General features: G+C 42.5%; 1 protein-coding gene across 1 annotated transcript; it reads left to right on the forward strand.

The window, feature by feature from the left end:
- Positions 1 to 4,322: 4,322 nt before the first annotated feature.
- On the forward strand, positions 4,323 to 21,111 carry LOC309564629 (C-type lectin domain family 2 member B-like; the record flags this gene model as incomplete). Its single annotated transcript, XM_082269290.1, has 5 exons — positions 4,323 to 4,422; positions 7,019 to 7,123; positions 8,826 to 9,001; positions 11,344 to 11,450; positions 20,905 to 21,111. 5 exons carry the CDS (start codon positions 4,323 to 4,325, stop codon positions 21,023 to 21,025), a joined length of 609 nt encoding a protein of 202 aa, XP_082125416.1. The 3' UTR covers positions 21,026 to 21,111.
- Positions 21,112 to 23,716: the final 2,605 nt, after the last annotated feature.

Genomic DNA, 23,716 nt, shown 5'->3' on the forward strand with positions numbered 1-23,716 from the left:
GAATGTAAACACAAAAAAACAAACAAAAAAAACTAAAATAAAAGGCAATCAGCCGTGCCGGTGTAACGTTAAAAAACCATACCCCGTGGAGAAACCATACCGTCGTCACTTCCGGTCTGAAACAGCTGAGCAGCGCAGCAGTGCGCATGCTCAGAGCCCCGGATACGTAAATGAACATGAAAGAATTTGACAAGTGCGCATGCTCGGTGGGCATGAAATTCTCACGGCACTGTGTCTAATGTAATACTTGCGGCGGGTACATTAAAACACTTCGGCTGCAACATCGATCATCTCCTCTGCTATCGCTGTAACTTCCCTCATCTCCGGTAATAAATATAAAAGCGGCGGCGGAAGTATGAGAGGTAAATGACGGCGATCGCGGCTCCGTGATCCGCTTTTATATTTTTTACCGGAGATGAGGGCAGTGACAGGGCGAAGAGCGGAGATGATTTATGTTGCAGATAAGCTGTTTTGATGTAAGCGCCGCAAGTTTAACTACCGTGAGAAATCCATACCCTCCGTAGCTGAACCGGAAGTGACGAGGGTATGGTTTTCTCACGGGTATGGTTTTTTCACGGAACACCGGCGTATCAGACAGATAAAATAATGTCCAAAGTGCTTCAACAAGAGTGGCGGTGACCGTGATGTAACATCCGAGGGTCCGGCTCCCTGCTTTTATCTGGCAATAAAATCGTTAAGGCCCCTTTCACACAGGCGGACCGTTCAGATCCACCTGTCAGTTTTTTTTTGACGGATCTGAACGGACACTCCATGCATCTCTATGGGGCATTGGATGTCAGCGGAGACATGTCCGATGATATCCAATCCGATCTGTCAAATCTGGATTGGATCGGATGAGATCGGATGAGAACTGTCCGTTCTCATCTGATTCCCCCATAGAGAACAGCGGGACCTGACCGCTCTGTCTCCGCACACAGTACGGAGACAGAGCTGCCATCCTCCTGCTCAGCGGGGGTTCGGTGGATCGATCCCCCTCTGAGCTAAACGGAGTCTGCCGACGGACCGGATTGTGTGAAAGGGGCCTTACAGAGAGCACTCGATTTTTTTCCCCATTTATTTGCATATATCGCGGATCATAAGCATACAGCATTGAAAGGAGGTGTTGGAGATAATAAGCGGAGTGGAACCCACACTTATTATAACCCCATTAGGACCCACTGATGAAACGGGGGTCTAATGCCTCGTACAGGCGATCAGATAATCGCACAACTTATCGTTGGCATTTTTTTGCATGATACTGATATCGAATTCAACAATTTGTACTAAACGTAGGATTTTTTTCTTAGGATTCTGGAAAATATTCCTGGTTGCGTAGCTACATATCGGATAATACAAAAACAATGGCAGCCAGGCTTTTTCCGGGTTATTTTCGTGTTTCTGATCATGTGTTTGTCTATCGATTTTTAGCGGACGCACACTGCACTGATTAAAAGATTGTCGTTCGCTAAGCTATCATACGACAAAAGTTTTCCTGTTTGTCCCTTCGGATTTTGTTGGATGAAATGTCGTAATTTGTTGTCGAAAGCTGCGTACAAACAATCAGATTATCGTGCGATCAATTCCAAAGAGATTTTTGTTCTTACGATTATCTGATCGTGTGTTCGAGGCATTAGTATAAGGTGAGCTGCCAAGAAAGACTGGTGGAGGAATAATTCACAAGCAAAGATATGATTATTGAAACACAGAGGTAGAAGATTACAGCGTTTTGACACTTTTATTTTGAAGCGCAATGAACTGTTGATTCTTTTTTATTTTTTTTTTACTTTGTATTGCATTTTTTTTTTTTGGACTTCACTGTTTATTTTTGGTTTTGATACATTTTTGTTGCAATTGTTAGTAATATCTATTCATATTATTGTTACATTGTTACTAGTTGGGCTACACTATTTATATTATTTATTTATGTTTATAGTACAGTATAAAGCAGGGTTTCTCAACTAGGGTTCCTCCTGAGCAGGGGTCTCCAAACTATGGCCCTCCAGTTGTTCAGGAACTACAATTCCCATCATGCCTAGTCATGTCTGTGAATGTCAGAGTTTTACAATGCCTCATGGGACGTGTTGTTCCGCAACAGCTGGAGGGCCGTAGTTTGGGGATCCCTGCTCCTGAGGTTGCTGGGGGTTCCTTGAGCAATGGGCAATTTCTGCCTCTCAGATAAGTTCCCAATGACACCATTGTTCCTTTTAGCTCTCTGTAAGGGGGTAATTCTTCCCTATGATGAGAGTAAGGAGTTCTTCCCCCCTGACTGTCACACTAATGTGTCATGAGTTGTAGATTTTTAATTTTAAGCAGGGGTTCCCCGAGACCACAAATTTATTTCAAGGGTTCCTCTTTGTTGAAAAGGTTGAGAAAGGCTGTTATAAAGTAAAAAGTAACTATGGATTTTGCAGCCTGTGAGATGTTTGTGTCATTGTGCCCGAAAACTATCTCATAACGTAACAGAAGTCTTCAAACTACGGCCCTCCAGCTGTTGCGGAACTACACATCCCATGAGGCATTGTAAAATTCACAGACATGGCTAGGCAAGATGAGAATTGTAGTTCCTGAACAACTGGAGGGCCATAGTTTGAAGACCCCCTGAGTCCTAGATTAATGATGGAATGTGGTTGCTCTGGTTTCCATAGGGTTTGCTTTGTAACAAACTGGTGGTGTGATTTAGGTGCTGTGCTTTAGTAGAGTCATTATTGTGCTAGCTCACCTATTTAGTGGTCTGTACATTGATAAAAATGAATATGGATGGACCGTTTAACCACTTGCCGACCGCCGCAAGTAGATATACTGCGGCGGTCAGCCCCGGCCAGGCAAAGTGACGTATATATACGTCACTAGCCTGTGACCGGCTTGTGAGCCAATAGCGGGTGAGCGCGCGCCCGCTGAGGCGCACGCCCGCCCCGGCTCGTTCACTGAGGAGTCTGTGTGTGTGACCGGTGGACCCGATGTCCGCCAGTCACACTGCGATCGTCGGTAGAGAGGGAGAAAGGCAGGCGGCTAATGTAAACAAGCCGCCTGTCATTCTCCCCTGTGTAAAAATAGAGATCAGACGGGTCTACTATGTAGGACCGTTGATCTCTGTTTTTACAGTAGTAGCCATGTCCCATCACAGTTAGAAGCATGCCCCTAGGACACACTTAACCCCTCCCTCTCCAATACAGTTAACCCCTTCCCTGCCAGTGTCATTTTTACAGTAACAGTGCATATGTATAGCACTGATTACTGTAGTAATGTCACTGGTACCCCCAAAAGTGTCAAAAATGTCAGTCAAGGGTCCGATCTGTCCGCCGCAAATGTCGCAGTCCCGCGAAAAAAATCGCAGATCGCCGCCATTACTCGTTAAAAAAAAAAAAACACCAAAAATGACAAAAATCTTTCCCTTTGTTAGTAAACGCGATAACTTTTGCGCAAACCAATCAAAATACGCTTTTTGCTATTTTGTTTACCAAACATATGTAGCATAAAACAAATTGGCCGAAAATGTTAAAAAAATTAGATTTTTACATTTTTTTTGGGGGGGGAATTTCATATAAAAAAATGTGAATTATTATTATTATTGTTATTTTTGCAAAATTTACGCTCTTTTTTTGTTTATAGCGCATGATCAAAAAATCGCACAGGTGATCAAATACCACCAAAAGAAAGCTCTGTTTGTGGGGAAAAAAAGGATGTGAAATTAGTTTAGGTACAGCGTCGCATGACCGTGCGATTGTCCGTTAAAATCACGCAGTAAAAAATCACAAAAAACCCCCTGGTCAGGTAGGGGGTAAAATCTTCCGGGGCTTAAGTGATTAATGAAAAGCTGACCGAGGGGGGTTTAGTGCTACGGTTTTTTACAAGCAATGCTTAACCACTCCTGGACCGGGGATTTCCCCCCTAAACTCAAAAAATAAAACAAAAAAAAAAACCCTATAAGACAAAGACATAATGAGCTAGTATGCATTACATAGTAGCTCGTTATGTAATACTTACCTTAGAACGAAGCCTTCGCGGTGCCGCCCACTCAGCAGTGACACGGCCGACATGTTCGGCCATCCTGCTTCCTGGTTCGTGCCTCCGGCCATCTGATTGGCCGGAGGCACGATTACATCACTCCTCCGCATGCACACGGGTGGCCATTCCTTTAGAGCGCATGCGCCGATGATGTAATCGGCTGCATGAAATGTAAATATCTCCTAAACGGTGCACATTTAGGAGATATTTACAGTACCTATAGGTAAGACCCTATAATAGGATGTTGGCATCCCATTCATTCCTATGTTTCTCTTTACAGAACATCAAAAAAACCATCAGAGCAATAAAAAGACATTATGAGAGAAATTACGATGGAAGCAGAACATCTCAGATTTGCCATTACTCGGGACACTGCCAAACCCAAACCAGAAATTCTGCAGGATTTATCAGGATATGGTAAGAACCGAGGAATTGTTGCTTGAGGAAATTTAAAGCTCAGTTGTAGAACCGGGCTTTTACAGCCTAGACAAAGTCAAGAAGAATAAATAATATAATCTGTAAAAGTCTTTCTTTTATTTGTGACTTAATGATACCCCTGCACTACCCCAACTCCCCCACCCTGGCAGCCTGCTGAAGATGTGGACCTCTGCCCCTTTTGTATGAGCAGTGGACTATCCCTACCAATCCGACACACCCTCTGCACATTGTGCTCCAATCAGCCTGAAGCATGAACGTTGCTGATTGGAGCACAGTATTTGTCCCTGTACAGGGGGTGTGTAGACCTGCTGGAGGTAGACCACCGCTCTCACAAAGGGAGGAGGTGTGTGAGGTAGAGAAGGAGTGCTATTAAGTCAAAGAAGCCTGGCCAAGGTTAGCTGAGACCTCACTGTCTGTGGTATCAGCATTGTGTTCAGGTGATTACATTTCATCTTCTCAGTTGAAAGTCACTGTGGTTCCTGATATGACAGTGATTGTCGAAATCTTCTGGATCCACTGCTGAGTGGCTGCTATTGTGCATAGTGGCCAAAGAGGGTCCTTCACTCTACACCAACCTTTCTCAAACTTTTAAACACAGAGGAACCCTTGAAATAAATTTCTTGTCTTGGTGCACCCCTGATAAAAATCTACAACCCATGAAACATTAGTGTGACAGTCATGGGGAAGAATGCTCCTTAGAGCCGGTCCACACTAGCGCGACTTGTCAGGCGACTTGTCAGCCGGACAAGTCACGCTCCCTCGTGGTCCATTGACCGCTACAGGACCCGTTCTAATAGGATCGACACAGGTCTCTCCGACTTAGAAAGAGGGTCCTGTACTACTTCGGGGAGACCTCGGAGCGACTTGCATAGACTTCCATTATGTGAAGTCGTGGTGCATGGTAATGCACAAGTCGCCCCCGAAGTAGTAAGGAGTCGTGTCGCCCGCCTTAGTGTGAACCGACTCTTACTCTTGTCATCATTGGGAAGATTTACCCCCTTACAGATTAAATTACATAGATATTGCTGCGCCAAGTGAAAATTAATAATAGTTGTGCATATTCAGAATAAACAATATCAAACTTATTAAAAGCAAATCAATGCAGATAACAGGTGCAATAAAGTGTAAAAAAGTCCCAGTGTCAGTGATCAGGTGAATATTAAATAATAAAACCCAAAGGCTCAGTGAATAAATAACCAAAAATCTTTTCAAAAGGATCTTGATCTTCATCTGTATTCAGTAATTAAAGTGCCACAGTGCTCCACACTCCACACATGTGCTCCTAGTGACTGGTGCCAAAATAGCAGCTCACCTCAAGGATAGACTCCACTGAGTCATACACGCATAGATATCGTTTAGATCAGCAGCCTATTTACTCCACTCCTTCCACTTTAGCTGCCCTCCGAGTGCGATAGGGATCACAGCTGAAAAATAAAGGGGAAATAGGATCTAATGCTCTCAGTTTTAAATGCTTTATTAGAAAATCAAAAGGACAAATAGACTCACATTCCCTTGCACTTAAGCAGTGCGGGCTGGAAACAGCAGACAGATCGTAGTGACAGGACTTCCTAGGAACAGACGTACTGTGAGTAGGCTACTCCCCCTTACGCGTTACGTCAGATTACTTCCTCAGCGGGGAAGAATGCTCCTTACTCTTGTCATCATTGGGAAGAATTACCCCCTTACAGACAGCTAAAAGGAACAATGGTGTCATTGGAAACTTATCTGAGAAGCAGAAATGGCCCATTACTCAAGGAACCCCTAGCAACCTCAGGAGGAACCCTGGTTGAGAAACCCTGATCTACACTACCACCATTCATAGAACACCTTGCATTTTTCAAAGTGCACAAGGTGTTCCCTGATTGGATGAGGTGGAGATCATGATGTAACCACCCCACCCCTCCACCTTATCCAATCAGAAATATCCTCGCATCAACTGAAAAAATACAAGACATTTTGGGAATGGCAGTGGTGCCTAGCAAGCAACTTCCTATGAACACTCTGTAAAAGGTACTGGACCTAGAAGAATGTGGTGATCAGTGTAGTAGTTTGACTACTAAAACTTGCCAAATGATCCCTCAGGTATGAGATATACCTACTTATATTGTGCCAATGTAAGTATACAATAAAGATCGTACCTAAACTCTACCTGGACAAGTGGGAGTCGCTACAGTAGAAGGTGATCATATCATGTTAGAGATACTCACCTCCTACTGTCCTGATTCCCATTTGTCCAATCTTAGTAAGCCCTGATGAAGTTGGGCCCTCAGAACCCAATAAATATGTAGGAATCTATTGTATACTACATCTGGACTTCAACATCTGTCTAGCCTTGTTGTGTCTGTAAAATCAATAAAATCTTACAAAGGATCTATATCTTCCTGAACTTAACTAAAAATGTCTTGTTATTGCTGCCTGTAGGCTGTTTAGAGGATTTCCCCTCATTTCTGTTCTTTCTGATACCCATAAAAAGTTGACAGACGCTCTACAAGTCCATTCTTTCTGAAAGAACCCTCCATGTGTAGCTTGTTGTATCACTATAATGAATACCTGAAGTTTGTTTTCTGCTTTGCAGGTACCAAGAAACATGTTGGCGAGAGTCTTCTATATATAATATTGACATTTGCTTTGATCAACATTGTAATTATTTCTGCAATGTGGACAGTTTATTCCGTCAGAGGTGAGTCCGTGTGAAGGGCACTGGTATATATGGGACATCACACAATGACATGGGTTACTGGGACTAATGTGTGAAAAGCACTCTAAAAATAAAGTGTTCAAATTGCCCATGAAACCAAATCAAAATCTTCTTTTAGTGTATATTTACATGGAAGGCCAGGGGATGGTAAAAATAGGCAGTTGAGTCACAGTTATACCACCCACTAATTGTCCCCCATAAGCTGCAATACACATATTGAGTTGATCTTTATAAAACAGCTTCAACTCTTCTGGGAAGGCTGTCCACAAGGGTTAGAGATTGTATCTATGGGAGTGTTTGACCATTCTTCCAGAAGCACATTTTTCGAAGGTCAGGCACTGATGTGTACAAGAAGGCCTGGCTCACAGTCTCCACTCTAATTTATCCCAAAGGTGTTCCATTAGGCAGGCCAGTCAAGTTGTCCAACAAAGAAAATGGCCTCTGCCCCCACCTATAACTGGCCTTCATAGCAAAGAACACATGGAAGGGCAACGCACATGAGACTAAATCCCTGTTTTGACGCAAACTGGTTAAGCAGGTTAATTTGGTTGGTAAGCCAACTGGTTGGCAAATTGAACTGGGAATTTTTATCTTTGTTTGTCTCAGTCAAGTTGTCCACAAGGTTTAAGAGTGTGTTGATGGGAATGTTTAACATTCTTCCAGAAACGCATTTGTGAGGTCAGGCACTGATGTTTGAGAGAAGGCCTGGCTCGCAGTCTCCACTCTAATTCATCCCTAAGGTAATCTATTGGGTTGAGGTCAGGACTCTGTGCAGGCCAGTCAAGTTCCTCCACCCCAAACTCACTCATCCATGTCTTTATGGACCTTGCTTTGTGCACTGGTGCTCAGTCATGTTGGAACAGGAAGGGGCCAACCCCAAACTGTTCCCACAAAGTTGGGAACATGAAATTGTCCAAAATGTCTTGGTATGCTGACACCATAAGAGTTCCCTTCACTGGAACTAAGGGGCCAAGCCCAACCCCTGAAAAACAACCCCACACCATAATCCCAACACCACCAATTGGTTTGGACCAGTCCAAGGCCCCTAAAGACATGGATAAGCAAATTTGGGGTGGAGGAGCCTGACTGGCCTGCACAAAGTCCTGACCTGGACCCGATAGAACACCTTTGGGATGAATTAGAGCGGAGACTTCGAACCAGGCCTTCTAATCCAACATCAGTGCCTGACCTCACAAATGCACTTTTCGGAAGAATGGTCAACCTTTCCCATAGACACACTCCTAAACCTTGTGGACAGCCTTCTCAGAAGAGTTGAAGCTGTTATAGCTGCAAAGGGTGGGTCAACTCAATATTGAACCCTATGGACTAAGACTGGGATGCCATTAAAGTTAATGCACGTGTAAAGGCAGGCATCCCAAGACTTTTGGCAATTTAGTATATGTGTGTATATATATATATATATATATATATATATATATATATATATATATATATATATATATATATTTATATTTATATAATTTGATGATGTATTTGGAAACCAGAAAGAAGGTGTTTTTGTGCGCCAGATTATAGTTGTCTTTTCAAAATGGGGATATGAAAAGAAAATTCTATTTCTACAGATAACACAGCAAAACGTTGCCACTTCTTATGTTTACCCCACTAATGCTAGCTGTATATTGAACTAATCTAATGTAAATATTGTGTATTTTCTGATTTTTAGGGAACTGCAATGTCTGCCCAGAGGTCATCCTTGAAGCTCCATGTGAAGATGACTGGATCTGGTACAGAAAGAAATGTTATTATTTCTCCAAGAAATATAATGAGTGGCAAAACAGTCAGGACTTCTGTGTCTCCCACAATGCATCACTCGCCCTTATCGATTCCCAGGAAGAGCTGGTGAGTTGATCAGTGTTCATATCTGTGTGAAAATGTAGGTGAATTCCACCTCTCCAGCACTCCTTTGCTGCTCCTTCTTCCTTGGCACCCACTGCAAAATAGTTCTTCTGGGTTTGGGAGAGAATATGACCTCCTCCAATGATGGGATCCTCTGGGTATAGAAGAAGATGTGACCTCCTCCCATGATGGGTTCTTCTGAGTATGGGGGGGGGGGGAGAATGTGACCTCCTCCCATGATGGGTTCTTCTGAGTATGGGGGAGAATGTGAGCTCCTCTCATGATGGGTTCTTAAAGGTATGGGGAAAGATGTGGTGTCTTACCATGATGGGTTCTTCTGGGTATAGGGGAGAATGTAACCTCCTCCCATGATGGGTTCCTCTGGGTATAGGAGAAGATGTGACCTCCAACCATGATGGGTTCTTCTGGGTATAGGAGAGGATGTGACCTCCTCCCACGATGGGTTCTTCTGGGTATGGGGGGAGAATGTGACCTCTTCCCACGATGGGTTCCTCTGGTTATGGGGGAGGATTTGGCTTCTTCCCATAAAGGGTTCTTCTGAGTGTGGGGGAGAATGGGACCTCTTCCCATTATGAGTTCTGCTGGGTATTGGGGAAAATGTGAGCTCCTCTCATGATGGGTTCTTAAAGGTATGGGGAAAGATGTGGCCTCTTACCATGATGGGTTCTTCTGGGTATAGGGGAGAATGTTACCTCCTCCCATGATGGGTTCCTCTGGGTATAGGGGAGAATGTTACCTCCTCCGTCCCATAATGGGTTCCTCTGGGTATAGGAGAGGATGTGACCTCCTCCCATGATGGGTTCTTCTGAGTATGGGGAAGAATGTGACCTCTTCCCGTGAGGGGTTCTTCTGATTATGGGGGAGAATGGGACCTCTTCCCATTATGAGTTCTTCTGGGTATTGGGGAAAATGTGAGCTCCTCTCATGATAGGTTCTTAAAGGTATGGGGAAAGATGTGGCCTCTTACCATGATGGGTTCTTCTGGGGATAGGGGAGAATATAACCTCCTCCCATGATGGGTTCCTCTGGGTATAGGAGAAGATGTGACCTTCAACCATGATGGGTTCTTCTGAGTATAGGGGGAGAATGTGACCTCTTCCCGCGATGGGTTGTTCTGGGTATGGGGGAGGCTTTGGCTTCTTCCCATGAAGGTTTCTTCTGAGTATGGGGGAGAATGGGACCTCTTCCCATTATGGGTTCTGCTGGGTATTGGGGAAAATGTGAGCTCCTCTCATGATGGGTTCTTAAAGGTATGGGGAAAGATGTGGCCTCTTACATAGTTGGGTTCTTCTGGGTATAGGGGAGAATGTGACCTCTTCCTATTATAAGTTCTGCTGGGTATGGGGGAAAATGCAACCTCCTCTCATGACGGGTTCTCCAAGGTATGGGGAAAGATGTGACTTCTTTCCATGATGGGTTCTTCTGGGTATATGGGAGAATTTGAAGTAACACAAAATAGAGGTGCTTCGCTGTTGAATGTGTAACTTAGAGGTGCACAAGTGTCAAATAAAAAATGCATGTTCTAATAATAAACAAATGTGAATAGATATTAAAAATGCAAAAAATAAAGCAATTGATATTCCATATGCAATGTATACAAAGATGCACAAATATAGCTGAAGAACGTGGAGATATCGATTTAAAAGAGTGACAATGTGTATCAATCATCAAAATGAGTCCATATAAAAAAAAGTGTGAAACAAAGTATGAACAGTCCAATGCCCATAGGATAAGTGCATGTGAAATCCATTTACCCAAAAAAGAGTTGGGACTGATGTCTAGAAAATCCAAAAGGGTTGACACCTCTATGTGTGCCGGCCTCCTCCGATGATGTTGTATTCAGTCCCTTATTTACAGTATTACATGAGGCAAATACAAATGAATATATTTTTAGCATAGTATAGTTCTTCTTTCAAAAGGCCTTCAGGTCCCTGTTGCTAAAATGAATCAGGTGGCCATCTTTGTCATTAGTACATGTGTAAAGCATAGGGACCACAATTTTTGGATTGCCAGGATAAAACACTTCAACCTGCTTCCCATCAATGGACTTCTGCCATGATTGTTAGGTATACAGTCAGCTGGTTCCACATTGATCATGTCCAGTTGCAGCATTGCTTGGTGACACGTGGGCAGTAAAAGTTATTGGGAGCAGTTTGGAGAAATTGGACGGTGGCCAATCACCCTGTAGTTTGGGCATTTAACTGGGTGTAGCAGAGAATCCAATCAAATTGGTCCTCAATGATTGTCCCAGGACACAAATGCATCACTCCCCGCCAGCTTGTGCTTATTAGTCCTAATATTTACTTTCATTTTTTTCCCACCAGGAGTTTCTTCAACGATTCAAAGGCTCATCAGATCACTGGATTGGTCTGAAGAGAGAAGATAATGGAGGGTCGTGGATGTGGACAAATGGATCAGTATTTAATGACACGTAAGTTTGGTTTTTAGGAAAAGAAAACTTTATTGGTGTTGAGTCAATATTATTTGAAAAGATTTCAATAATTTTGTAAATTGTTAAACTACTATGATATATATTATCCTATATACACTACAAACAAGCAAAGAGCTGGGGGGGGGGGCACACCCTGAACATGCATTTTCTAAAGCTGGTGCAGCTATGAAAACCAAGCGACATGCATATTTACAGAGAATAGCGCACACATGAAAAAGAAATGACTATCAAATATAAAGGCAATCAAAAAATAAAAATGGGGATTTAGTCCCACCATATGGCCATATCTTGCTCAAGCCCACCACTGCGTCAAAGTACCCCTATATACACTGCCTGGCCAAACAAAAAACTCGCCACCTGGAATTAACTAAGTAACTAACTAAACTAAGCATGCAGTAACTCTCCTATTGGATATTACTGCACGTGCCCAAAGAATGAGGTCAGCTGATGACCTGAATATACTGAATGACCAGGTTATTCCAGCAATAGATTTTTTTCTTCCCTGACGGCACGGGAATATTCCAAGATGACAATGCCAGGATTCACCGGGCTCAAATTGTGAAAGAGTGGTTCAGGGAGCATGAGAAATCATTGTCACACATGGATTGGCCACCACAGAGCCCAGATCTTACCCCCATTGAGAATCTTTGGGATGTGCTGGAGAAGGCTTTGCGCAGTGCTCCGACTCTCCCATCATTAATACAAGATCTTGATGAAAAATTATTGCAACACTTGACGGAAATAAATCTTGTGACATTGCAGAAGCTTATTGAAACAATGACACAGCGAATGCATGCCGTAATCAAAGCCAACTAAATATTAGAGTGTGTAACCTTTTTTTTTTGGTGGCGACTTTTTTTTTTGGCCAGGCAGTGTGTATATATATATATATATTGTAAGGGATTTGCTCGGTGGTAGGCGTGGATGACCCCTTTGGGGGTGCGTTTTCACAGAGAGATAGCCCAAAAGTGCTTGCAAACAACAGGTTTATTCTTCAAACAAGTGCATGCAGCAAAACATCCAAAATAAAATAAAACAAAATAAATCCTTGCCTCTGTGGGCGGCTACCTTCTCACAACTGGAACCTACCTAAGAAGTCTTTCCAACCTACTGTTGGGCCGACACTGCTGATCCTACAGCAGACACTCAAATGTCCATTTGTTTGCTTTTCACACAGCACAAACATTGTCCATTGAACATGTCCCTTTGTTTTCTTTCACACAGCACATGTCCATTTATAACAGGTCCCTTTACTCTTCACACTCTTCACATGGAACACTTTGTCTTCTCACCTTTGAGACGTCTTCACTCGTGGTTACCCTCCTTAGCTTCACATCGCTGTAGGGGGTCTTCTCCCATGCTCACCAGCTTGTCGGGAGGCACACATCCGACTGTCCCCCTCTCCCAGCCTACACGGCGACAGGCGGCAGCAGTCCTTCTCCCATGCCCACCAGCTTCGGGAGGTACACGTATGTCTGTCCTCCTCTCCCAGCCTACACGGCGACAGGAGGCAGCACTCAATAGATTTTCTCTGGACAAATTATAGAGGCCTTGATCTCCTCATTCTGAACAGCTGAAGGCCTTTCAACTTCCTGCTGGCTAGCTCTGTAGCCAACACCCTAAATTAATTAATGGACTTTCTAAGTCAGCTGGAAATGTATCTCCTTCCTGTGACTACATTCCCAGATTTAGCTGACTTCCTGTTACATACCCCCCCCTCTTGTTTCAACCCTAGGGTTGGGACACAGATTTCCAGGCACGCATGTGTCAAGCACTGCTGACTCACTGATAAGCCTCCTATTATCCTCAAGCTTCCGGATGAAACTGTTTTGTCATCTTCATTGACGGATTTCTCATAAATGCCACACAGTTTGTCTCTCATCTCATATACACATTCTTCAACTGCATTTTTGGCATCATTTTGCTCCTTCTCGTTTCTGTCATCTTCATTGACAGCTTTCTCATAAATGTCAGACAGCTTGTCCCTCATAACCGTCTGTCCAATCCACCATGGAGGACCGTGATCCATAGGCAACTCAATTGGGCTAGTCTTAATGTCTTCAACATTCTTAAGACGCCTCTCTCTGCAATCCATAAATGTTTTCCACAAAACTTTGAGAACCTTTGCTTCACTAAGCTTTGTTCCAAGTAGGGACTCTTGACATCCCTCTGTGACTTGAGTTGCCTCTCCATACATCTGTACACAATCATTGACTTTTTGTTGTAAAAGGGAATGATCTTCCTTCTTGAGCTTTGCTTGCTCTAAGATGCTGTGCAGAGGATTTTCCAATTGAGACAACAGGCTGTCACACATTTCTTCAAAGTGACCCCTGTTCCTTTTCCCAGAGATATCAATATCATTCAAACATTTCATATTCATAGGCAGATCTGAAGCATTTGCACTCATCAACTTCTTAAACTTTTCGCCCTCCTGAGCGAGTCGCAGTAAAGGCCTACTATTTGATTTGATATTCAGTTTATATTTCTTGCCAAACTCTTCACAGAAGAAGCCAACCAGAACATCATCAACTTTCCTTCCACCAACATAGGGGTCAAAGGCAACAACACAGTTGAACCCAGCGATCTGGGTGGTATCCATTATAGACCTCCTCTCTGCATCAGTGAAGAAGCATGGAACTGCAACACATTCTTTTACAGGTTTCTTCAATGCACTTTCTGCTGAACTATTTGACCGCTCAAGGTCACCTAGTTCTTTTTCTCTATCTGAATTCCACATGGAATGCATCTCAAGATCACGATCAAACTTCTGCCACCCGTCTTTTACCAGTTTCATTTTAGAAATATTCTCTGAAAGGCACTTGAAATTCATTTGCTTCACGTTTTCACCAACAGCCTTAGTTTTCTCCACTAGGTGGCGTTTGCTTTTTCCTCCCAGATTTATATCACTTGCTTTAGTTTTCTCCGCTTTAGTTTTCTCCACTAGGTTTTCAGCCTGAACTGAGAAATCATCACATTTCTTACACAACTCCTTTATTTGCTGAAGTTCTAATGATACATTTTCCAATGCTTGAAGTTTTTGAAGGAACGGTTTATTCCAAAGGGGTGATTCAAGCCACGTGTCATCACATTTCTGAGGCTCACTCAGGACAGACCCCAAAACACTGATCCTTTTAAAAACTGCATCAGGCACACTATCCCCTCTTTGGGACAGATCCTCTGTTGCCTGGAATTCCTCTTCCAGTTCCTGCAACGGAATCTTCATCTCTTCTACTTGCTGTTCTAAGGCTCGTTTAGACTTTTCTAGCTCCTGAACGCTTTTCACAACATCATCCTTGGAGCTGACCAATTCTTCCATTTCTGTACGCAGCTGTTTGTTAACACTTTCTAGTTCAGCCTTACACTCTAGAACTTCCTCCAAAGAGCGAGCCAAGAACAGGGCTTTGCTCTCGTTATCACGCGCCTCCGTTTTTGCACGGTCGCGTTCTTCTGCATATTTTGCAGACACAGTCTTCTCTTCACCAAGCATCTGATCAAACTTCTTTTTCACATCTTCAACACACTGTAATGAACCAACGCTTTCTTCCATGCGTTTTTTCATATCCGCTATCTGAGCTTGCAATGTTGCGACTTGCTCTGATAGGTTTTTCTTTGCTTCCGCCTCCTCTTTTAATTGTTCCAGGAAGCCATTTTTCTCATCTTCCATTTGTTTGAGCTTTGTGCTAAAACTCAGCCTTTGACACCTCTCTTCCTGTAAGAGTTCCTGCGTGTCTTGCAGCTGCGATTCCAAGATAGAAAAATCTTCCGCAATTTCTCTAGATTTGCTGTCTGCTTGAGAAAGCTGATTTGTAACATTGTCCAACTCAACCTGCAGTCGGTTTGCCTTCTCTGACAGCTTAGCACACAATCGGTCACCTTCTGACACCTTGACTTGCGATTCCAGAAGCTGTGCCTCTACTTTTTCCCTCTTATGTTCACAATCTCCTTTTCCCTGCATAAGAGCCTTCACCTCATTGGCTAGCATCTGGGAATAAGAATGTAATTCTGCCACACAGGCTTCTTTCTCCTTTAACTGCTGCTGGACACGTTGGGCTTCCCCTTTCCAACTTTCACAGTCCGCACGCCATTCATTTACCACATTGCTCAAAGTAGTGAGCTCATACACAGTACTCAGTAATTTAGCCTCTCTTTCACTTTTCTCGTTGTCGCTGAGAGACAATGTCGTTTTCAGAGCGACATTCTGTTCCTGCGACTCCTGCAGGTCTATTTTTGTAACTTCCAAACACTGAAGACTTTTTTCCAGCTGATTACGCAACTCCAACATTTCACACATGCTTTGCTTCTGCAAAGTCTGAATTTCACTTTCCTTTTCCATGAGGATGGTATCTTTCTCCATTATAGTCTCTCTGCGTTTTTGCAACTCGACCAAAAGAAGAGCAGTGGATTCTTCCCACTGTAACACATGAGACTTTAGTAGTTCATTCATTTCCTGCAAGTTTCTATGCTCCATTTTAAGCAATTCCAAGGCTTGTTCCTTTTCTTCCATTTTCCGTTGCAAGGCATCCAACTCAGCCCTGCACACATACTCGGTTTCCTCCAAACCGATGGCCTCCATTGGCTGCTGGCGTCTCTGTTTCCAGCCTGCCATGCTCTCTTGGTGATCCTTTTGTTGAGCTGCAAAGCTCCGTTGTTTCAGCATCTCCCCCATTTTGGGTTTACTTTTCATCTGAGAACCCTGCGTCTCCAAAGCAGTTTCATTTGCCCCAGTGTTGCTAGGAACAACAACTTTTCTCTTTAGCCGATTCCGTTCAGGCATGGATGGGGCTGGTTCAGACGGCAACATCCCCTCCATCCATAGAATCCGGTCTCTCATTTCATCTATCTTTGCATTTTTCAGGCGTTTGGACCGCCCCATCTTCAATAACTCCACAAACAAATTTTTCACAGTCCAGCAAACAATTTTCAGACCACTGTCTCTTCAACACATGTAGTTTTTCTCTCTCTTGCAGGATCTCTTTTCCTGCGCACACAGTTTGTGCAGTCACTTGCACCAGACACAACAAAGTTCATCAAATAATTTTGAGACCGCTGTCTCTTTAAAACACTTTTTTTTTTTTTTTTTTTTCTGTCAGGATCTTCTCTCCTGCACACATAGATTGTGCAATCTCATGCACCAGACAAAGTTCATCAAACATATGCACTCCATTGCAGGGATCTTGCTGCTTCTGCCCACTGCATACCTCCACCATATGTAAGGGATTTGCTCGGTGGTAGGCGTGGATGACCCCTTTGGGGGTGCGTTTTCACAGAGAGATAGCCCAAAAGTGCTTGCAAACAACAGGTTTATTCTTCAAACAAGTGCATGCAGCAAAACATCCAAAATAAAATAAAACAAAATAAATCCTTGCCTCTGTGGGCGGCTACCTTCTCACAACTGGAACCTACCTAAGAAGTCTTTCCAACCTACTGTTGGGCCGACACTGCTGATCCTACAGCAGACACTCAAATGTCCATTTGTTTGCTTTTCACACAGCACAAACATTGTCCATTGAACATGTCCCTTTGTTTTCTTTCACACAGCACATGTCCATTTATAACAGGTCCCTTTACTCTTCACACTCTTCACATGGAACACTTTGTCTTCTCACCTTTGAGACGTCTTCACTCGTGGTTACCCTCCTTAGCTTCACATCGCTGTAGGGGGTCTTCTCCCATGCTCACCAGCTTGTCGGGAGGCACACATCCGACTGTCCCCCTCTCCCAGCCTACACGGCGACAGGCGGCAGCAGTCCTTCTCCCATGCCCACCAGCTTCGGGAGGTACACGTATGTCTGTCCTCCTCTCCCAGCCTACACGGCGACAGGAGGCAGCACTCAATAGATTTTCTCTGGACAAATTATAGAGGCCTTGATCTCCTCATTCTGAACAGCTGAAGGCCTTTCAACTTCCTGCTGGCTAGCTCTGTAGCCAACACCCTAAATTAATTAATGGACTTTCTAAGTCAGCTGGAAATGTATCTCCTTCCTGTGACTACATTCCCAGATTTAGCTGACTTCCTGTTACAATATATATATATATATATATATATATGTAAGAAAGCAAATGTGTCCATGTTGGTAGGCAACTAGTAGGGAAGGGGAGGGAGGGGGAGGGGGAGAAAATGAGAGGGGAATAATTCTACCAACCCTGGAAATGGGGATTTAATTGTGCCTATATTTCACAAAATAGAACCCAGAATGAGAGAAGAAATAAAAATAAAAATAAATATAATCGATTTATTAACAATTACAAATGCATTATGTATGCATGTATATTATCTTCAACAATCATATCCATAAAACAATGTATGTCTGAAGTGTATCACAACGCTCATGGATCGACGCGTTTCACTACAATAGCTTCCTCAGGATCCGCATATTATGTGTAAACAGACAATCAGAATTATATCTAAAATGAAACAATTCAGTATATAGCATATATAATAATTCAAAATAAACACTAATCCTGCCCAAAACTACCTTGAGCTAGCAGGGTCCATGTCCACTGTGGGCATCTGAAGCCCTCAAGTATCTATTTCTGGGATTAGGTGCAGCTGGCTACCCAGCATGCCAGCATGCACCTCCCGTTCTCGCGCCTGCGCAATAATGTCACCGCCCGGCGCTCCTTCCTCCTGACACGTGGCTTTAGCAACGGCAGTGTAGGGGGAATTCCCCCCCCCCCCCCATATCTATAGCAACCTATCAATCATGACATTCCGGTCCTCACGTACGCGTAATTTCCGGTCTGGAAATAACGTGAGATTTCATCACTAGGCGATTCACAAGAACTCCTGGGATACATGATGCCGCTATCCCAGGAGCCGTTGCAAATCGCCTAGTGACATAATCGCCTAGGCGGAGGTACCAGGAAGTGCAGCAGGCAAAAGAAAATAAAAGGTATTTTATTACAAAAATTATTAAAATAGCCATTTGGAAAAGCGCTTGTAATTCCTAGAACACACATTAAAAGAAGAAAAAAATGGGTGAAACTCTGCTTTAAGGTTAGTCTGGTAATCATTAAAAAGGGCCCACCTACAAGCTGGAAACAGGTGCATAGGAAATATTAAAATGCAGTATTTCATTTTTACCTCACTAAAAATAATCCTTTTAAACAAAGTGTTTATTATCCCTGAGCATATTAATTCAATTAAGAAGACTGGGGTTTTGCTTGACCATAGCAGGCAAATTGGGAGGGAGGGGGGTGAATGCAGGGCTGGCCCAAGATATTGTGCTGCCTGGGGCCAAGAATTAAATGCTGCCCCCCCCCCCCAAAAAAAAAAAAAAAATCACGCCCATCAAAGAGGGTGAGCAGAAGAAGGCGGGCCAGGCACGAGGCCAGCCAAATCTACTCTTCCAGTACCCGGTGGGAGAAGGATCTTTGCTCTGTCTCCTGTGGGTACCCTGCCCCGGCAGTACACACACCAGAGCTCTTCATGCATGCTTGGGTGTTTAACAGCCGGTGTTAGACAGTGTGTGAGCACCCTCGCGCCCGGCAACTATGAGTATGTGTGTTGAGGGAAGCAGGGAGGCCTTTTTACAGGGCAGTGGAGCGGCCTGGGGGGGGCAGTTGTCACACACAAAACTGATGGAAAAAATCTTGGGCATCAGTTTGCTGCCCTTCTCAAAGTTCTGCCTGGGTCCAATGGACCCAGCGGGACCCATGGTAGGGCCGGCCCTGTGGGAATGGTAATTATGTGTTGATTATCCTCTAAAGTGCCCCTGTTATTTGGCCCTGAAAGACCACAGTACTGGGTCACTTTGAGTTAGACGAAGAAGTGCCTCTTGACCTGAATAGATTTTGGCTATAAGACAGCATGAAGTGTTTTTGGTTGTGGGTTTGCCGATACTCAACCCATCTACATTCTCATGAGACATGGTAAGAGTCATGGAAATTAAAGTGTATTTATAGCCAGTGAAGTTCCCCTTTAACACCTCTTTCATGTCAGTATTTGGTTCTTGTTTTGCTATTTATACTCTTCAACTCATAATATTTCTGTATAAAACTCTTACATTTTTTTGCCAATTTTTTGGAATGCAGAGTAAGTTGACGTTGATGTCTTTGACTTATCTTGAGAAGAGGAGATTAAGGGGGGATATGATCACCATGTAATAAATACATAAGGGGGGATATGATCACCATGTATAAATACATAAGGGGGGATATGATCACCATGTATAAATACATAAGGGGGTATGATCACCATGTATAAATACATAAGGGGGGATATGATCACCATGTATAAATACATAAGGGGGGGATATGATCACCATGTATAAATACATAGGGGCGGGGGGATATGATCACCATGTATAAATACATAAGGGGGTATGATCACCATGTATAAATACATAAGGGGGTATGATCACCATGTATAAATACATAAGGGGGGATATGATCACTGTGTATAAATACATAAGGGGGGATATGATCACCATGTATAAATACATAGGGGGGGATATGATCACCATGTATAAATACATAAGGGGGGATATGATCACCATGTATAAATACATAAGGGGGGATATGATCACCATGTATAAATACATAGGGGGGGATATGATCACCATGTATAAATACATAAGGGGGGATATGATCACCATGTATAAATACATAAGGGGGGATATGATCACCATGTATAAATACATAAGGGGGGATATGATCACTGTGTATAAATACATAGGGGGGGGGGGGATATGATCACCGTGTATAAATACATAAGGGGGGATATGATCACCATGTATAAATACATAAGGGGGGGATATGATCACCATGTATAAATACATAAGGGGGATATGATCTCCATGTATAAATACAAAGGGGGGATATGATCACCATATATAAATACATAAGGGGGGGTATGATCACCATGTATATATACATAAGGGGTCCATATGGTGAACTTGGTGTTGAGTTATTCATTTTAAGGTCAACACAGAGGACAAGGGGCACTCTTTACGTCTGGAGGAAAACAGATTTCGTCTCCAAATACGGAAATGTTTCTTCACCGTAAGAGCTGTAAAAATGTGGAAAAGACTCCCTCCAGAGGTGGTTCTGGCCAGCTCAGTAGATTGCTTGTATTCTTTCCTAGGTTTACATAATATAACTGGGTACTAATATTTATAGGTAAAGTTGATCCAGGGAATATCTGATTGCCTCTCGGGGGATCAGGAAGGATTTTGTAGTAAATTGGATCATGCTTTGCTGGTGTTTTTCGCCTTCCTCTGTATCAACTGCGGGTATAGGATTGTGTATATGGGATTGTATGGTTGGGTTTTCTGTTTTTTGTTGGTTGAGCCAGATGGACTTGTGTCTTTTTTCAACCTGACTATGTAACTATGTATTTATGAATGAAATCCTTTGAAAAGTAAAATGATCAAGCTATTAGGTAAACATTCATATGGCAGAGTCCTCACCAGCTGTCTTTTGTCTCCTCCAGGTTCCACGTTGATGGGGTGTCTCCATGTGTGTTCCTCAATCGGGAGCGGGTCTCCAGCGCAGCCTGTTACTCCGATCGATATTGGATTTGTAACAAGCCAGACCAGAAAAATGAAAGGTGACGATTGGCTGGAGGATTGGTGCAAATCGAAGAACTACTGGCTAAGTGGCAACTCTCCTCTCATGCTTCCAGATATCTGGTGATGGAGTAAGAAGATTTCCTTCAGAACCACACGTCCAAAAATTGAGCACAATTTTTGAGCATTAAAAGAAATGTGATTGGCCCACTCCCATAATGATGGACAGAATTGCAGATTCTGATGTTCACAGATGATCTATTCAATTGCCAACTAGATTTGGATCTTCAGCAGGCTGAGGAATTATTTTTTTACGGATTTTCCTATTGCCTAATATTCTTACTTGACCACTGACGTCCATACTGGATTATTGTGCGTGTTCGCCGCGACCTTCCACCTCTTCCAAAAACTTTGCTTGTGGTACCCAGTGCTGGTTGAACCTGGACTGCTCAGCCAACTCAGTGAGGAACAACTTTTATTTGATCAACTTCTACTTTTGCTTTAGAAGATCTCATTATTTTGTATATTGATTTTTATACTTCCAAGGCTGGATCCTTTGATAAATATTTATTACCATGGAGTTTTCTGGGGATGGCAATTTTTTGCACAACTTTAAACAGATAATTCTTTTGTATTCTTTTATTATTGACAGTAACAGATCTATCACTTATAGATAATAAAAATAGTTAAAGCAGAACTCCATCTTTTACATCTGTCCTTCCCCTAAACCTGCCTCCCTTCCCCTCCCCCCAGGTGTTTTATTTAAAAAAAAAAAAAAAAAGTTAATATCTCTGCTCTGCAGTCTTCTAGCTGGTCTGATGAAGTCATCAGTACTCATTTTTCCTCTGGTGGTGTGTGTGTGTGTGTGTGTGGGGGGGGGGGGGGTATGCTGGTGGGAGGGGTATATTCTTTTAGGACTGTGTCACTCACACATCAGAACAAAAATAAAAAAAATCTTGGAGCTCTACTTTAAAGTAAACATGGAGTAGATTCATCGTAAGCCAGTTAATGTGGATCCTTTACCAAGATCAATCAGCGAAGAACACCAGATATATGCAGCTGCTCACAGGATGAAATCTCCAACACTTTTCACAGTTGGTCTATCCCTGTGAGCTACGCTGCACTGAAGAGACCCAATAAGGTTGAAATATTTGTGTGTTTCTACTTTTTTTTTTTCAGTATTATGTATTTACTTTTGGAGTTACAAATTTTATATGCAAACAAACAAAAAAAAAATACCGAAATGTCTTAAAGAGGTATACCAGTTCAGAAAAACATTTATAAGAAAATTATGAAATGAGTGACAGATTGTGGCATCAGTCGGCATTTGGGTTGGAGTTGTTATTCACATCCATGGTGTCCTGGATTTTATCCTCTCATTATCTTCTTAAGACCTCCATTGGGTGAAATCTCATTGGTCAGCTTGGTACGGATACTTCTCCAGGCACCTATATACACATTAAATATCAAAATAATAGTGTTGCGCCAGTTATTGAAAAGTGTATACCAATACTAATATCATTATTACCTATTGATTTATTGCACTACTGATTCAATGCACTATTGATTTTTAGTAGTCTCGTTTTGGTTGCGCTGATAGCCTTTTGATTTACCTATATACACATAGCTACATTGTATGTTCCTCTTTCCAAATGACTTCCTCCAAAAGATTTCTAGGGAAATCCCGTTGCTTTTCTGCATTATGTACTAATTTATTAATGTTGTTAATTTATTATTAAATTATTTTTTTTAAACTGCACCAATAAAATATTTTTAAAACTATTTGAGCTCCAACTGTGTATTGTTTCAATGTTTCAATATTTAAAAATGTATCTAAACTAAAAAAAATCAAAATGGTACATAGTGCAGCTCACCAGTCCTTAGATGTTATGGCTCCATTAGGTTCAATTCACACCATACAGATGTGACTAAGCGTTGGCGCGATCCTGTGCGTCTCATATAGGACAGCCTGTTCATTTCAATGTGCTGCCCTACACACGGTAAACACAGAAAAGAAGTCCCTGACTCTTTTCTAAAGAGCACTGTACCCAACCGATGGTGCTACAGCAGATGTGTGGGGTGCCATTAACAATTAATGGTGCCGCACGTGTGCTAAAAGATAGAATGTTTTTTGGTTGTGTCGGGAAAATGCATAATTTTGGGAGTGTGTCTAAGGCGCTAAATACACACAGGCAGCTAGGGTGGTAAAAACAGGCATAATGCCTCAGTTCATGACAGTAGAACCTGCCACCCATGCAAAGGAGCCATTCGTTTTCTTTTTTTCAGGCATTCTTTTTGTTTTCATCTGATGATCCTGCCAGTAACACACCCCCTGTGCTAAACTAAATTGAAGAGGCCATGGGACTTTGAATGAGGCAGGCAACTTTACCAAAATTAATATACAAAGTGCATATAATATCACATTTTAAAAAAAAAATAAAAAACAGCAACATTCCATGATCATAAAGTACATAATGACAATTTCCAAATGTGGTAAAAACACATGAAAAAAGAGCTGGCATGTAAAAATTCATAGTTAATAAGATGCATTTATAATAAACTAGTACATGATGGTATATGCATAAAAAATGTAAAAATGCTTGATTGATATAAATAGCACACACAAAATATCTTGACATCCTAAGACTCAACGCATTTCGTGGAACCCTGTCCACTTCAACAGGAGTGTGATGCAAGTAGATATCTATAAATTTAAGGAACCAGGGATTTTTTTCA

This window comes from Pelophylax lessonae (genome assembly GCF_965119305.1).
Source record: "Pelophylax lessonae genome assembly, chromosome: 9".
NCBI classification, from domain to species: Eukaryota; Metazoa; Chordata; class Amphibia; order Anura; family Ranidae; genus Pelophylax; species Pelophylax lessonae.